Genomic DNA, 17,039 nt, shown 5'->3' with positions numbered 1-17,039 from the left:
GCAAAAATAATCATACATGGTATTCATTTGGCACACATTTGAACAAGTGCCATCAGACATGTGATACTTTCTGAGCTGAGTACCGATCAGCCTGGTTTGAAGCTTATCACATACGTCACACGTTGATGGTCATTCGCTCCGGCTCTCAGCTCAATACGAGGTGCTCGATCTGCTCGACTTTAGTCGAGGGTGTGCGTTCCGCCATCTCCTGCAGTGAGCGGCGCGTGTGGCCACCTACCCCTGTGGCTCGTGCGGGCACCCACCCTCGGGGCGCCATGTTCGTCGCTGCCGGCTCGGGGACCCGCTCCGCCGGCCGCGGGGACCCGCTCCGCCGGCCGCGGGGACCCGCTCCGCCCGCCGCGGTGTCCCCGTGCGTGCGGCGGGCTGACGAATGTCCGCCGTTCCGGTGTCAGAGCCGGCGCGCCGGCGGCGCCAGGTCGGCACCGGGCGATGATTTGGAAGTGGTCGAGACGTGCGCAGTCGCCGAGACCCGATCGATGACAGATTGGAGCGCGTCGGCGGCGGCGGTCGGCAGAGTGGCCGCCGCCGCCGGCAGTCGCACCGCCGCCGCCGCCGCCGCCCCCGCCGCGTCCGCGCTGCCATGGGTTGAGTGCCGAAGAATGCGCCGCCATGCAGTCAGCTGGGCAGCCTAGTGGCCATGTGGAAACGGGCAGCCGGCGATGTGGTGAGTGCCCGGGGAAGGGGAGGGGACGCCGCCCCGGCCCCCTCGGCAGCGGGCCGGCCAGCGTTTGGCGTGCTCCCAGCGAGCGCCAGAGATCTGGCACTGAGAGGGATCTCTCTGGGATCTGGGATATAGAGAGACCTGGTCACTGGGATCTTTATAGAGTAGGTCTCAGTCTTAGAGATTTATTACAGCGCGGTATCCAGTTTTTGAATCCGGGTTACATCGGGGCTCAGTGCCGGGGATCTGGAATAGAGCGGATACAAGCGTCAGGGATCTGGAATAGAGCGGGTTCCAGCGTCAAGGATCTGGAATAGAGTGGGTGCCAGCGTCAGGAATCTGGAATAGAGCGGGTTCTACTGTCGGGGATCTAGAATAGAGAGATCCAGCCCCTTCGACTCAACGTCCGCCATACGCAAACAGGCTAAGAGGGAGATCCAGTCCCCAAAAGCTCGCATCAAGTGTGACCCATTGCCAGACATTTGGGCCAGGGCTGAATCCGATCCTGACCAGATGCTTGCTCGTGGCCAGTTGGATTGCTCTTGGTTGAGCGGCCTAAGATGAAATAGTTCTTTCGAGCATGAAAATTGAAATTGTTTCAATGAATGTGTGCTAACTGCTAGTTCAGATGCATATTTCTGTAAATAACTGAAGCTAACTAAACCCATTATTAACCAGCGTGTTAAACTTACTAACAAGCAAATGAAGGCTTGTGCGCTGGACCACACTAGGCAAAAGCTATAACAAAGTTTAGTGACACATTGACTTAGCATTTCCATTATAAGCTTACACAGTAACCAAAATTAATTCTCATGAAATGGCGTAGAATATGACCTGAATGGATCGAGCCTGTCTAAAGTTCTGCGTACGTGCAGTTCCAACAGTCAAAGACTTTTGTGCCAGCCGCGCTTTTTATTGATGCTAACAGTTCATACAATAGACATTTGTGGGGTTGCCGGCATCCCATTGTCACGATCCATATAATAAAAAGAGCAAGTATTTGTGGGTATATATTATGCATTGCCAAAGACATAACCTAAGAAGATAAATAATTGCAAATGGTTCATTAGATGAGACGCTATCTTCCTCCCAAACAGAGGGACTTTTTGTCCCCAGCACAACCAACTCTCATCAGTCGGCCATGCTCGGTCTGCCTTAGCTTCCGCTTGTAAAGCACCGCGAAACTGGCCTGGGCTCGCCTGGCAAGGTTTTGCGACTGGGACCAACTGCACCGCTGCAGGACTGAATAAACTGCACGACTGGTCAGCGGGACTGCAGGACTGAATAAACTGCACGACTGGTTACTGGTCAGCGGGACTGCCCGGCGGGGAGACTGCACGGCAGGGGACACTGGACGGCAGGGGAGACTGCACGGCAAGGGAGACTGCTCGGAAGGGGAGACTGCACGGCAGGGGAGACTGCACGGCGGGGGAGACTGCACGGCGGCGGGCGGCCCCCGGCTCCCCCGGCACCACCACCGGCATGGGCGCTGCCCGGGCGACACCCGAGGCGAGAATGGGCGCGGCGCTCCATAAACGCCCAAGATAAAATGGATATCTGGCCAGAATGGCGCGATGGACTCCTTATAATGGGCCCAGTTCCGGAGCCCGTAAAGCCATATCTGCAGCGGCAGCTTGTCTTAGTATAGCACAGAATAGCCGCCAGTGCGCTACTATTTAAAATCTGAAGTTAAAAATTGTCATCACTGGCTACTCATTTTTCTATTGTAGACAAAGAAAGTGAATCAACTGGGAGAACTTATCGAGTTTTTACCACGGATGAAGTATGTGTGCATTCATGAGCATGCACATTGCACATAGTATTTGTGATGAACATTGCGGCAGTTGTTTCTACTTATGTTTCGTGTCAGTTGATAATTGACCCCGATCTAAAGCCTTACCAAACAATATTATTTACCCAGTCCCCGGTGGAGGTGGATGGCTCCATCAGGTAGCGAGTACAGGAGCACTCCATTACCGAGTTGATTTATCATTATTGGACCACCTTCCGCGAATGTCTCTGCGCTCACTCAGCACTGAAAGTAATAACAATGCAGCGACAGACACTCTGTGCTCTATTTCACGGAGATCGTGGCGATCCGGGAGTTGTCAACTGCTCCGGCGCCATTCACCAGTTCATGGGAGCCCTCCTCCCGGACAGAGAGAGACGGAACTGGCTGCCGTGCTCTGAGCGTAGGCCATTGAAAAGTTCCGGCGCTGTCCAGAAATGGTCACCGCTGTAGCCGCCGAAGTGCCTTGAACTTTATCAGAGCGAAATGAGCTGCTGCACCTCATGTTCTGGGCACCCTACAACGGGCGGTGACAACGTCCGGTGGCAACGGCCGGCTACAACGTCCCGAATACCAAACAACGTCCAATCATCCAACAACGTCCGGTAACAGCGTCCGAGCACCCCACAGCGTCTGCCCCATCGCTCCTTCGGCACAGTTCACACAGCCTCTCCTTGGCCAGTGGTGGCGTTTGAGAGCCTGACCTTTCGAATCTCATATAACAAGATGACTCCAAAGAGGCCTGGGGGTATTACAAATTCCGTGTCGTACTCCACACCAGATTGAAATGGCTTGCTTTCCATGCTGCATGTTTGTTCGGAGTACGGTGTTATTTCCGCGCGGCCCAGCTTTCCGCGTCAGTTCCGAACTGGTGCATTTCGAGTAAAACACTTCGTTCCCACTTCTCGAGATTGCGCCGTCCCAACTGAGAGAGCCTCCAAATAGGACAATTTCGCTGTTTGCATTTTCCTCGTGGCCCTGTCGAATGCACTTCGTTTATTAGGTTTGTGAGCTGCCTCGCAACCGGGAGGGGCGCTTTTTACGTAAATGTCGTTCAGTTGAAAAATACGAATTCAGTTACAAGTATAGATGTGTGCTTTAAAAACATGAGCTATGCGCTCATCGGGAGTCATGGTGTTAACCGCATTCGCGTCTGAAATTGGGATAAGCTGTGCAAGCTTTACGAAGTAGAGCTATGAAATCATTTTTCATCATTGACACCTTATTTTCTTTTACAAATGGGAATTCATTTGACATCAGCGGTCATATGTGATAAATCCGTTTGCCTCCTTTACCGCTGATTCAAATGAAAAGTATTTTCAAGATGATATATAACACATACCCAGAGGATCTTATGAAGGCAGTGCGCATGCAGCTGTGATCCGACCTCTAAACATTAAATTCTGTTGACCTCACTGCTATGTGGTAGTCACTCGAACTGTGTCCTTTCTGTCCATAACCTGCGCCGTTCCGGCCGGTTACTCCACTTTGCGGTTGATCACCGCAGCGACACTGGGACACCACACGCGCGCAGCGCACGCTCAAACAGAGCACACGCAGCTCAGAGCGGGCCCCGCCCGAGTCGGCTCGGCTCACAGAGCCGGGTCACCGAAAAGGTCAACTGACGGTGCCTGACGTGAAACAAAGCGCCGGGATCAATGCTCTCGCCGACGCTGCGGTGTCAGAGACAGCCTGCTCGCTGCTGCCGATGGTCCTGTTGACGCAGTGACTGCCACATCTATTGGAGCGGATGGGCAGTAAAAGCAGCCGAAGCCTTTGCGGGAGCTTCCGGATCTGTCGGGCTGCTGAAGTCTGAGCTACCAGGCTGTTGGACGTCAGAACCGCTGGAGCTGTACTTACATATAGAGGTTTCTGCAAGCTCAGTAGTTCTAGACGCTTAGTGCTTGATTCCAGATTCTCCCAAGTAAGAATGACTGTAATTTTTCGAACATGCAAAAGATGATCTCTTTTGCAGCTGCTATGTGGTAGTCACTCGAACTGTGTCCTTTCTGTTATTTTCCGTGCCGTTCCCGTCCGTTACTCCACTTTTACAGAGGTTATAGAGGCTGGATATGTGCGACGAACCCTGCTTAGCATGGTTTCTGTCCTCGAATTTGCGCTTATTTGATCATTCTGACGAATCACTGTGATGAAAGTTTTGAGCAGAGATAAATCAAATTTGTGACTATGCCTTAAAATGGAACTTGGCGCTAAAATACGTCAACCAAGTTTTACCGGCGTCACAGGGAATGCGCTTCCACACTCCTAACTAGGTGACTTGCTAGTGAAATTTAGTTCAAAACAGCACCTGGATATAAATACCGAGGCAGTAACGTGAGGCAGTATCCTAAATTAGCCGCCTTAAGTCCGATACTTTCTGATCAGGTGACAGGAGGTCGCTTTAGCCTCTTTGTAATTCACTGGTGAAAACGGAAATATCGAAGAAAGTAAAAGGCGGTGAATGACGCGTTGTTGTAGGTAAGTACCTATTCACATTGGCCATGGAGATCATGGACCCAGTGGGTTTTATAAAGTTAACTTTATATATTTGGCTTGTTCGAATCATGATTATTTTTCAAGAAAGTCATATGTGAAATTCCATAAAGACACAATCACATAATTTACCTAACATTTTATGAGTCTCTCGTTTATATTCCGTTTAACTTTTTTCGCAATAAGGTGCCTTTTACCTTTCTCCTTGTTTGAGTAACAACCTGTCGACACGGAGTCAATACCAGCCGAATGAAATGTAGACGGTCGATGCTTATCTCGCCTAGAATTCTTTTCACTGGCGCCTGAAGGGTATTTTCCCCACAGTGGAGCGGTGTGTCCTCAGGGAAATATGTACGGAGTTTTGCCAAGCTCGGGGGACGGATGAGGTTTTGATGTAATCTGCAGAGTACCGAATGAACCATGGGCAGGGGAACAAAGCGCCGTCGCGGGGACGGCTCGGCCAGGTGTTCATTAGCTCTGCTTGTGGGGCTGCTCCGAGAAGCCCCGCGCCTCTCGGAAGCCGAATTCATTCAGCGCGCGTGACGCAGTCCACACGTCAGCGTCCGGCGCGGCCGAATGGAGCGGAACGACATCACGGCCGTCTGATCCGCCTGCCGGCGCCGCCTCATCTCGTCTGTAATTCTCTGATGAAGACGGACAGCCCCGGCGGCCCATTTCTCACAGCTGGAAACCGTCTTCTCCTGGTCAACAAACGCCCCGGAGCAGTGTTTGGCCGGCCGGAGGAGAGAGCCGCCAGTCGCGGCCTGCTTCGAGAGCAAACAGTGGCCGTCGGACGCTCTGAGCCGATCAGACCGCCAGCTCTGGCTGATTTACAGCGGTATTTAGCCAGATCGGCTGGGCGGCCAGCACCAGGACACCCGTTTGGCGTGTGATGCGCGCGGAGGCTGGGAGGGGTCGGCCAGGCAGACAGGTGGGGACGGACAGTGATTAATTCCGTGGGGTCGCGGCTCGGCCGACCTCCGGAGCGACGGCCCGTGGATGACTGATGGAGGGTCGGTCTGTGACGATCACACGCGGCCGGCCGGTCGTCGCCGTCGGTCGAGCCGGCGTGTCCGACGGTCCAAACCGCACTCCATCCGAGCCGCCGCGCCGACTTCAAACAAACATTTTCCGCCTCGGCTGCAGTCTCGTCAAACTTGGGCCGCAGTTTGTTGGCGTTTTAATTGGTGAGTTTCCTGGAGCTGCTCGGGAGCGCGGGCTGCCGTCGAGCCGCCCCCGTCGATATCCGTCGGGCGCCGGCCGCGTGTGCCGCCGTCGCGGCGCTGCTGGGTCGACACTGACAGACAAATGCTGGCCGCCGTCATCGGTCATGGATATGAAGTGGCACATCGGCTGCCGGGCGGCCACCAGTTGATCGCGCTCATGGCTCATATCTCGCGTGATTGCCGATACCGGAGCAGCACGGCTGAGTCGTTTGGCCGGCAGTCGGACTGAATGGCCCGTCCGCTCGCTCGGCAGTTGGATAGCCGGCTCGGAATCGGCCGGCGTGGCTGACGGCCGCAGTCGCTCGCCAGCGTCCCCCGTTATTTCTATTTCTCCGTGCAATAACTAGAGCGACGGTAATGTCGAGTTTATCGGCTGGCAATCTCTGGTAACTGCCTCGTCTGCTGCGCTTGATGTTCTCAATACGAACCAATACACATGAGAGTATACACACCATCTAGCCGGAGTTACATAGATTCATTTTCACCCTGCTCTCCTCTGCAGCCAATGACCCTCGGCCGGAGAGCACCCGGCGATGATGTCCGTCTCGCGCTGTCTCCCGGCAATCTGTAGACGGAAGCCACTCGGTTCTGAGCAATCTGACAGCCGGCACTGCATATTCTCGCTGGGAACTCTACTGTCGTATCTGGAGAATGTCCGATCGTCCCCAGCTGAGTCGTCCCCAGCCGTTCGTCCCCAGCCCGCGTTGGAGCGGCGCCCGCGCGGCGCCCACTCGATCGCGCCCGGTCGCCGGGCGTCACCGGGCGGCGGCGACACCTCTCCCGGCGCTGTCACCGGCGACGGCCAGGTGGCACGTCTCGCCGGTGTGGCAGTCATGGCAGGGACGCCTGCCAGAGACGGCAGCCGGCGGGCCCGGTGCCGGGGACACAGGGCGCCAGTGAGAGCCCGAGGGCTGCCGCGGCCAGCAGAGCACTGTCGCTGGCGGCGGGCCGTCTGCCCACTGGCAGCGTCCGACCTCGGCCGCCGCCGGCCCTGACATTCAGCCGGCTGCCAACGCACCGCGCCACGCCCCGTACAGGTGTCGGAGCTGCCCACACCGCGCGACCGATGGCTCTCGGCGTGCACTTTGGCTTCGTTAGGCCCCCGCGCCCATGGTGCCGTAGGAGGGGCACCGGTTAAATGGACAGAGCTCACTTTGTGTAGGCTGACCTTCAGTCAAAGGTCAGCCGTGCTTAGTCAGCCTATCTGTTACAAACGCGAAAATCCCTGAAATTGCACCAGTAGAACTGCGGTGCAGAGAAGAAGCCAGAGACAGTACCGTGAACAGTTCAGCAACACAGCATATCGGTGGTGGCACGTTCAGTGCCAAAATCATTAAAATGCCAATGTGTCAGTTATTGCATCAGCGAAGACGCAAGCGGAACCCATGTATCAAAACATGTGTGCATTGTGCATCTGATCAGATTCTTGCATCATGTTCGCCGTCCTGCTCCAACCCCATCCCTACATATGATGTGCTGGATGGATTTCTGGCCGTTCTCACGCCCCACGCTCGGCCCGCACCATTCCCGTGCCTCCGGTCTCCGCCCCCTCTCCACCAACTCCTCTGGTGGCGTCATTACTCACCTATAGCGGACGGCAGCGGCACCGAGGGCAGGCCGACGGCTCCCGTTTGACGTGTGTCGATGCCGACGGAGCACCGTCGGTACAGCGGGACACGCCGTTGGCTGGGCGCGGCAGCCGGCACCCGAGCCATTACCGCAGCACGTTCCACTGATGAGTGTGCCGTCGGACTGAATTTACAGAGCGGGCATGTGGTAAGCTGCAGTCGCGTTATTATGGCGTGAATTATACTGCTGGTGCTAATTATCATCAATTCAGCGTTAGTTGACGAAGTGTGGCTGGAGTTATGAACAGCCAGGTCCGACCGGCGGACAACGGGTCTTTGGGTGCTGCCAAGTGCCGCTGGAAGCTATATTGTAGTTTCCAAATTTTTTTGCAGCTGGAGCGGTATTATGGACAGCTCATGCGACAAGGTTCGATAGAAAATTATTGTCCTCTGAGTTCTGACACTTGCCATTATGTTATCTCAACTAAAAAAGAAATTTCCCTGTGCCCAAATGGTTCTTTGCCTTCCTACTAACACAGGCCATTGTCACGGGTCAGTGTCACGTGTCATTGTCACGGGCCTGCATGTCACGCACAGCGGGTCATCTATCTGTGGCGTCGGCCGGGGACTGACGGCTGACCGACTGCGTGTCCGGTCACAATGGCACCGCGAGCGCACAGAGAAACTGGCCACTGACACGGAACGGCGGCACAGCGGGCGCCGACCAAACCCATGGCCCGGCGACACTGCAGAGTACCGAACAGATCCGTAAAACGGCGACACTGGGCTCCGAACAGATCCATGAAGCGGTGACACTGAACGCCCACCAAGCCCATACCGTTGACTGCCGGTTGCTCGGACTGCTGACTGCCCATTGCTGACTGCTGAGTGCTGACGCGGCGCCAGGGTCGATGGCGATAGCGCCGATAAAATATGCAAATGCAAACAACCGTGCGAATAAATAAGGCTCAGGGAGAAATTTTACGCCAGCCAACTGCGAGTGCTTCATTTCGAAAACATCGAAATCCCCGAGCGTCCTTCCGTTGTCATTTGCCTGCGAGACGATCTCCTGATTTACACAAGTCCAAACCATTTCGGCCGCCGGTCTAGCGGGTATTGTTGGCAGTAACCAATACATACATCTCGTCCTGAAATTGGTTTCGACACGGCGCGCACAGCATCGTCCTGAGCCGGCCGCTGCACATATCGGCCGATGTGCTAGAAAGAACTACCTACTACGCTGGCGCCGGGCGGCAAAGGCTCCATTTTCAGTCCGCCTCAATCACTGGAGAACTAGTCCGTCGGTGAGAGCACTCGGTCGCCGTTCGCCGTCAGTGACGCCGAGCCGGCGCCGCTCGCGCTGTCGCGGTAATTCACATCGCCACACGGCCGCTGCCGCTGGGAGGCGCACAGCCCAGCGACACTTCCGGCACGCCTGGCGTCGCCAACGACGCCAATACGGTCGCCGTCGCCGTCGCCCGTCGCCCGGTCCTCAGCAATGGCCTCGTCAAGCGGCCGTTGGGGCGCGCGGCCGCGGCGCCGGCCGCCGCGAGCAGGCAATTAGCGAGTGCCGGCTTTCACGGTGGCGGTCACATGCGGCGGCCGCTGTCTATTCCGACCCGTAATGAGGTCCGCTCCGATGGCGGCCGCCCGGAGGTCGGCGGCGGCGGCGATGGTCGGACGGGCGCACTGGCCCACGCCGCACCAATCGACCCCGGCCGACCGCCGAGGTGGACAGCGCCGGTGGCCAGGTGCCCGGCCGCAGTGGCGCGCTGGCCAGCGCCCGGTGCGTGTCGCCCTCAGCCGTCTGCGCGGCCCGTCGTCCGTCGTCCGTCGTCCGTCGGTCCGTGTCGCGCGCCGCCCGGAGGACTGGTGACCGCCGTGTGTGCCCGACAGCTCTCCACCTGTTGCCCGCCCCGCTATTGACGTGCCGAGTAGCTGTTAGTCCGCGGACCGAGCGGCGGCTGGGCAGCTGACGCCGCGCAGGGTTAGCCGCGCTAACCGCGTTATCGCGAGAGCTGGGCCCCCGTCCGGCGGTCTGGGCAGGCCACCACACCGCCAGTCACCACCCGCCGCCAGCAAATACGCCTGATTGGGACAGACGTTACAGGAGAATTGCCTTAGCGGCCGGCCGATTGGACTATTGCCATTAGCGCCGGCGGCGTGTATCGGCAGCGGCGCGCGAACGGCCGGGCCGTTTTTCGCCGAGTGACGGCCACCGGCCGCCCGGGGCGGTGGCGCGATCGGCCGCCCGTCCGCCTGTGGTCGATAACTCAGCGTCGGTCACCGCACGACCGCTGCCCTCCGCCCTCCGCCCTCCGCCCTCTGACTCTCACCGACAGCTCAGGACGATCAGACGGCAGGCGGCTTTGGCAAGCACTTAAAGGCTGGAGCCTGAAGAGAATGTAGAGAACGGAGGAAGCCAGGGCAGCTCTGAAAGTCTTTCACAGATCGCCTCGTCCGCTGAGAGGCCAGCGGCTAGTGCCTGTGACAGCCTGAAAAGAATTCTGCATCTGGACACGGAAATACTAGGCGTTCAGTCCGAGAGAATTTGACGGGTCGTCTGAGCTCAGTGGAGTCAGAAACACGTTCGGACGCTGCACTGGAGTCGGCCAGTCCACTGTCAGTTCGTTGCCATTGGCCGGGGCCAGTCAGTGTATTGTCAGTGGCTGCAGGACGCTCTGTCGCCGGCCGCTGGTGCCCGGAGGAATGCCAATTACGCGGCGCAGTACGCCGATCGGGCGATCCTGTGGCTGTCGGCCGGCCGACGCGCCCGTTAACTATTCACGGGTGTGACGGGTCGAGCCGGCCGCCCGCCGCCCGCCGGCCGCAGTGTGCCAGCGGCCGCGGCCGAGTTGGAAGCCTGCCGCGCGCCGCCGATAAAGGCCAGTTCACGCCGAGCTCCGCTCCGGCAGTGACGCGACGTCAGACAGCCGGCGGGACTGTCGGGCCGTGTCGGAGCGATTTGGGAGCGCGATCACGGCCGTCCGGCTGCCGGCGGAGTGGGCGGTGCCCTCTGCGTCTTTGGTGACTGTGAGCGCGGGTCGGTGACCTGCTGACCCCTGTGACCCGCGGGCGGCCGGGGACGGCCGCCGGCCGGACGGTGACCTTTGACACCCAGTCAGCTGAGCGCCGCCCAGAGAGCTTTGGCGTGGCCACCGGCTAGGATGAAAAGAGCGGCGAACGGGGACAAGGACCGGCGAACGCACAGTCTCGACTACTGGGCGCGGCTCGAAACCTCCTACCAGAATACAGTCTTTGTGAGTAGATCAGCACCCAAAGGCTACACTGGATGAAGGTTAAAAAAAAAAATCAGGTTATGCATCCCTGTAGGTGCAGGCATATTCTAAAACAAATATGTAAGCATGTTTTTTGCTGATCGAACATTTTGTTGATGACCTTAATGTATCTCCCAAATTTATTGAACTCATGCTTCAAAGAGCGGTTCATCCTGCTCCTATGATCTACGATTTCCTGCATTCTATTCTCAGGTCGCCTGCGCTGTGTCTGTTGGCACCGGAAAAGTTCACCATGTCTCCCGGGCGGCATCAATAAACATTACTCGCCACATAAAACAAACTGCAATCGCTGATGGATAACAGCATGGTTCGTCTAATCATTCGCAACGTCTCTATCCTCAATCGTTTAAAAGCAATGCCCTCGTGAATTGCTAAATTTACCAGAAGCTGAGTGATGATTTGGGATAAACTGCAAATGATTTCTGGAACAAGCACATGTTTCGGGACGAATACATTGCTTAATCTAATTAGTTATTAAGCAGTGCTGCTCAGTGCTCATTGCTGTAATCCCGGCCTTAGCAAAAATGTTTGCTACTCAAAGCTGTGTTCAATACCTATACCATAAATATGTAATTAGAATTCCAAATGAACTTTTCCTCGATAATTAATTGGAAATGCAATAAAAGCAAATATTATATTGTTTGGCAAATTTTCGAACAACAGTTGATTCTCAAGCCACATGAAACAATTGACAAGCAGGTTTCATATGGCTTGAGAATGAACTGTTCTTCGAAAATTTGCCAAACAATATAATATTTGCTTTTTATTGCATTTCCAATTAATTATCGAGGAAAAGGTAATTTGAAATTCTAATTACATATATCAAGATGTTCCTCGCTAGAGCACTGCATACTATTTCCTATACCATAAAGATTGCTTGGGAAAATTAATATATCCTAAGCGTATACCTTGAACTGCATACACTATTACCCATAACTTATAGTCTAGATGGACGAAATAAGATAGGGTACCTGGAATGAAAGCAGAGTTCAGATCAGATGGCTCTGGACGTTGTTTTCTCTGTCCCTGGAGCCATGTAGCGGCGCCGCCAAGTTTCGACAGTTGTCGGGCAGTTGCCGCGCGCCGGTGCGAACTTGGCCGTGCTGGCGGCGCCGCGCTCTGCGGGCCGGCGCTGGGCGCCAATCTGGCCGACCGGTGACGGCTTAGCGGCCAATCTGACCGTGGCCAGCGCCACCTGAACCCGACGCTCCGTTCAGGGCGCCGCGGGCGCGCGGCGGTGGTCGAGCGCTCCTCCCAGCGCGGGGAGAGCCGAACGGACGGCAACAATGAGTGTGTTACTAACCAGTCTCGGCGCTAGGCCTGGTAGTCAAAATCACCATGAAAAGTGATTCACCCCTGTTCAACTACTTGAAATGCCATTATTTTCTGCGATACGACTGTCTGTGATTCGCTGTAATGGAATGGAAGTCCCCAGTATACGGTGACGTGGCGTCTCTCCACTGTCCCCACCCACTCGGAGTCATTAGTGGCCCCGTCCACTGCCTTTGTCGGCAGCAGATGTTTCCGCTACTACGGCTCGGCCGCGGGCTAATGGAGCCCGGCCGGCCCTGCTGCCGGGTGACCGGCGAAGGGAGCTGTGCTGTGCTGGGGCTGGTGACCGGCGAATAGGGCCACTGGCAGCCCTGACTTGGTGAATGACTAGTGATGGGGCCAGGCTGGTCCTGCTGGCTGGTGATTGCGGGGCTGACCCTCCTCACCCTTCCCCTCCATGCTCCGCGCTCCCCGGCTCCCTGGCCAGCCATGAATGAGTCGTTTTTTTATCGGCGTTGCTGCCTGTCGGACGGGCCGATCGAAGTCGGTGGGTCGGTTCACCGATGGTAGGCCTTCCAGTGTGTCGATGGGTCCCCGTCCAGTGTGTTGATGGGTCGCCGTCCAGTGCAGTGTGCTGATATGTCGCCGTCCAGTGCAGTGTGTCGATGTTCGCCGTCCAGTGTGTCGATGGTATACACGCTGGCCGACCTCCGATTGCGTTTGGCGGCCGCATCGATCAGCCGGCTGGGTTGTTAGCAACGCGCCGGGTCGGCATTCCTCGGTCGCGCTGCACCGGGCGTCGGTTCGGGCCGGGTCAGCGGCAGAGTCGGCTATGGGGGCTCCCGGACTGGCATTCCTCGGTCGCGCTGCACTGGGGGCTGGCCGTTAGAGTCGACACTGGGGGCTGGGCCATGGTCAGTGACAGAGTCGACACTGAGGGCCAGGCCCGCATTCCATGGCCGCTCTGCTCTGGGGGTCAGTTCGCCGGCCCGTGTTCGGGTCAGAGTCGGCACTGGGGGCAGCGCGGGTCAGAGTCGGTGCTGGGGTCCAAACCGGGCTAGCTTGGATCAGGCTGGGTGGGTTGAAAGTTGATATGGGCCTGATCAGGCCGGGACTAGCAGTCCTTTGTTTCTTCGACAAGAGGTCCTGTACTCCTGGTCGTCTGGCTCTGGCGCACCGAGGGACAGCCACAGCCGCCACTCGGTAATTACGCGGATCGCTCAGAATCGAGGGCTGCAGGTATGGACCCGCTCCGGAAGACTGCATGCAGTTGCGTCTAGTGCCGTCCAGACGCAGACTGCCTGCCGGTGCGGCCCACTGTACGAGTATCTGGCCGAGATGCCGAGCGCGGCGGCCCGCCCGTTGTTGTGACGATGCGACCCCATAGATCACGGTCCGGCTCGGAGGCCCGATAACGCCCGATAACCGGCGCCGGCGCTGTTTCGACTGATGAAAGCCGACGCGTTCCATGATGAAAGGCAGGTACAGGCCGAGAAAACACCCGGCTCGTCCGGCCAGCCCACCGTCTGTCGGTGTTGGTCTGTACTGAAAGGGCAGAAATATCATCGAGATGCTGAATCGCATTGACAATGTCTCACGGGATGTTCATATTCGTTCGCAATTTGAATACCTAACAGCAGCCGCAATGCGGCGTTTTTCTTCTGGGTACCAATATGCCAGGTGCTTCAGTATTCTCCTTGAAGTTTCAAAGTCGGTAAACAGTTCACTGGGAGGAACTCCCTCCGCACTTCTTTGTTCTTGTTTTCCACTCTTCCCGAGCTCTACCACGCATCTGATGTAGCTCCGCTGTGTGAGTACCGAGTACGTCAACTCCCTATCTCCTTCCCCGTCACCTCAGCCGCAGGATATCCACTCCACTCTGCTCGGTAACTCGGGTCACGCGGCGGTAAGCGCGCTGAGCCCGGTGGGGCGCCCCTCTCCCGCCCCCCTCTCACTGGTGTGTTCTTTTTGCGGCCGTTTGCGGCCGCCGCTGCGTGCAAATCACGTAATGGTGCGCTGGTCTGCATCTGCCGCAGTGGCCTTGTGGCCTAGCCTGACTATAGCAGCGACAAACAGGTCCTCTCGAATCCAAATAGCGACTAGCCTTGGCAGAGGAGCCGGTAACTTTTATCATGTAAAAACTAAAAGCAGCGATCAGAAGTAAATGGCCGTGCAGGGCAGCAGTGGGTACATACTCGTATTTACTGAGGGGCAGATGAATCACGAAAAAGATATGATTAGATAAGATAATGTATGACCTATTCCACAGAGATAAAAATCGAGGGATCAATTAGACAGATGGAAGATACATTATGCCAAGAAAACTTGTAGAGGGAACAATGAAAAAAGATGTTTGACACATTTTCAAACCAGCTGAAGCCTCTTCGATGAGGCAATATTCCCTCTGCTATTTGCCCTCTCCCCCCCCCCCCAAATGAAAATGTAAACAAGGATTGTAACTAGGCTCCACGCAGTAGGCGTGCGCCCAGCAAGCCACGCTCTGGAGGATATCGGCTATAAATCAGCCATTCTGTGTAACAGGAACCACCTGGCTCGTTGACGGTCGCTGCTCCTCTGACTAATTTCCGACCCGCTGCACCTGGCTTGTTTACGAGAGGCGCTCCTCGCTTAGGCCATCTCAGCTCGCGCTCAGCAATTCATTTTGATTAAAAATATGTTTTCAGTTGAGAGATGCTGCACTCACAATGCTTCAAATGAGCAGAACGGTCTGAGTAGAGAGACGAGTTTGCAGCTACGCTTCAAACAAGTTTCCCTGGCCCGCAGCTGGAATTAGTCAGAAACGGCTCTTAGGCGAGCTCACTGTTTACAAACTTTGTCACAGAAATCCAGCTGTAATAGTTTCGCCTCTTGTTTTGAGCTAGGAGTATTTCGTACCTAGGCATTGTGAGACACGAAAGTCACGTAACGCAAAAATTTATATTGTTTTATTCATATCTGGGGCGCTATTTGAAACAGCTGAATTCGGTTTTAATGGGTGCATAAGGGCATTTCGTCCTTAAACTCTTTAAAGGGAGTGTGCCACCTTCCAATGGTTTCCCATTTTATTTTTCCCAGGATAAGAAGCTTCTGTTTTTAACTAATATCGCAAAAATCCAAAATGGGCTTGGAATAGTGCTTTTTTCGCCTAAAAGTTTATCGGTTTTTCGATATGTATAACAACTGTAGTGGGCTGACCTGCAAACAGGCGTCGGCAGCAATCGCGAATGCGGCGCACATGTGACAATAAGCAAAGGTCATTATAGAGTTACGACGTACGGGAATGAGTTATCAGCTGTCTAATCGTAGACAAAAGACAATGTCGAACTTAAACTGTAAGCCTGTATTGGTATTGTTTTTTTTTTAATTTGGCTGTCGAACATTAATTTATGGTTTGAAATATGATTTTATGTAAAATAATTGATATGAAACAGCCGATATGAAAATGAACCCATCTCACCACACGAAAGTGGCAGAAATGACAATGATCAGCTGACGCATTTTTCTTGGCCGAAGTCAGAGCGCGCGGCCCGACGCACCACCGCCGCACCACAAGTATGAGCAAAAGCCACCTAACAGGCGTGTTCAAAACCGCAGATGATGATGATGAACGGGTTTATCGAAACTTGATTGGATGAGCCTATTTTTAGTGTGTGCATTTATCGTTCATAGTGGTGTGAAATGTGGTTGGGGTACGACCGACAACCCGTCGGGGCGAATTTCGCACTGGGGTACTCAAAATTTGAAGAATTTAAGGCGTTTCCATGAGTTTTGAAGGTATGGATAAGTTCTAAAAATCCGGTTCTCCTTATCCGGGTCATTAACTCCATATGGTCTTTTTTGATCAAATGATGGGGTCTTTTTTTGTAAATATGTAGTTGCGAAGTGGGGCTTTAAGCAGCCATTCTCTTACCTTGTATAAAATTACATGTATAAAGTATGTCTTGTAATACAGCATTTCTCCAGTGTCTGCCGCCCGTTCCCTTACCCAGTCCCCCAGCCCCTGTCTGCCCGACTGACTGCCTGCAGCCGCTCTATCTGTCTGTGCGCGCGGGCCGGCGCTTTGTGGGGCTGTGTGCCGCGCGTGGTCACGTGTGCTTCTATTCTCAGCTGGCTGACGCTCCGCGCTGTGTGGTGACTCGCTCTTTGGTACTGACATGTGCGCCCCGCGGAGCTTTTGTCCGCCGACTGGCTGAGAGCTCGTCTTCTGAGGTGTGCCCGTCCTTGCTTTTAGCCTCCGAGACGCTTAATGTCGTTGTCTGTTCGTCCGCCGAGAGAGGAGCGTGCCTTGGACCAGGTTTGCGCGTGCTGCGGGCGGGGACACGGCACCTCTGTACCCACAGCATGTCCCTCACCCTGCCCCCCTCCCCGTCCCTCAGAGGCAGGGACCTCGCCCCCCACCGCACGACTTTCAGCAGCAGGTCACCACAGACCAGCGACACTCCAGTCGGCACTCCACGAAACAGACTGACTCAGGGTCGATTTGCACACATATTGCTTACCGCCTATACTCTTGCAAGTTGCATCAATATGCGCACATTCGGAACATACTACAGATTATCGAATTGAATTGATATATTGGCGTCGGGCATATTGCAAACATAGGTCCCTATGCTTTTTTCTCTTCCAAGTCATGAACAATTTACACTGCATGCTAAGCTTCACTTTCATTGTAGCCATATAAAAGGATGGACTCCTAAAGTTGGACTCTAT

At 55.2% G+C, this 17,039-nt stretch overlaps 1 protein-coding gene across 3 annotated transcripts in view; it reads left to right on the top strand.

Moving 5' to 3' along the window:
* Nucleotides 1–17,039, top strand: part of LOC122393168 (small conductance calcium-activated potassium channel protein-like) — a 96,372-nt gene that overhangs the window by 19,305 nt on the left and 60,028 nt on the right. Inside the window, exons 1-2 of one of the 3 annotated variants that reach the window (XM_043388918.1) lie at nt 9,991–11,018; nt 16,561–16,623. The exons of the other annotated variants lie outside the window; for them this stretch is intronic. Coding sequence (XP_043244853.1) covers nt 10,926–11,018; nt 16,561–16,623 — 156 coding nt within the window. The 5' untranslated portion in view covers nt 9,991–10,925. Of the gene's footprint in view, nt 1–9,990; nt 11,019–16,560; nt 16,624–17,039 lie in introns of those variants that run through there. 3 annotated transcript variants of the gene reach the window in all.

The sequence above is a fragment of the Amphibalanus amphitrite genome, unplaced genomic scaffold (assembly GCF_019059575.1).
Source record: "Amphibalanus amphitrite isolate SeventyFive unplaced genomic scaffold, NRLGWU_Aamphi_draft 000520F_arrow, whole genome shotgun sequence".
In the NCBI taxonomy this organism is placed as follows: Eukaryota; Metazoa; Arthropoda; class Thecostraca; order Balanomorpha; family Balanidae; genus Amphibalanus; species Amphibalanus amphitrite.
The sequence above is the reverse complement of the archived record's forward strand: the minus strand, read 5'-3'. Positions and strand labels throughout refer to the sequence as shown.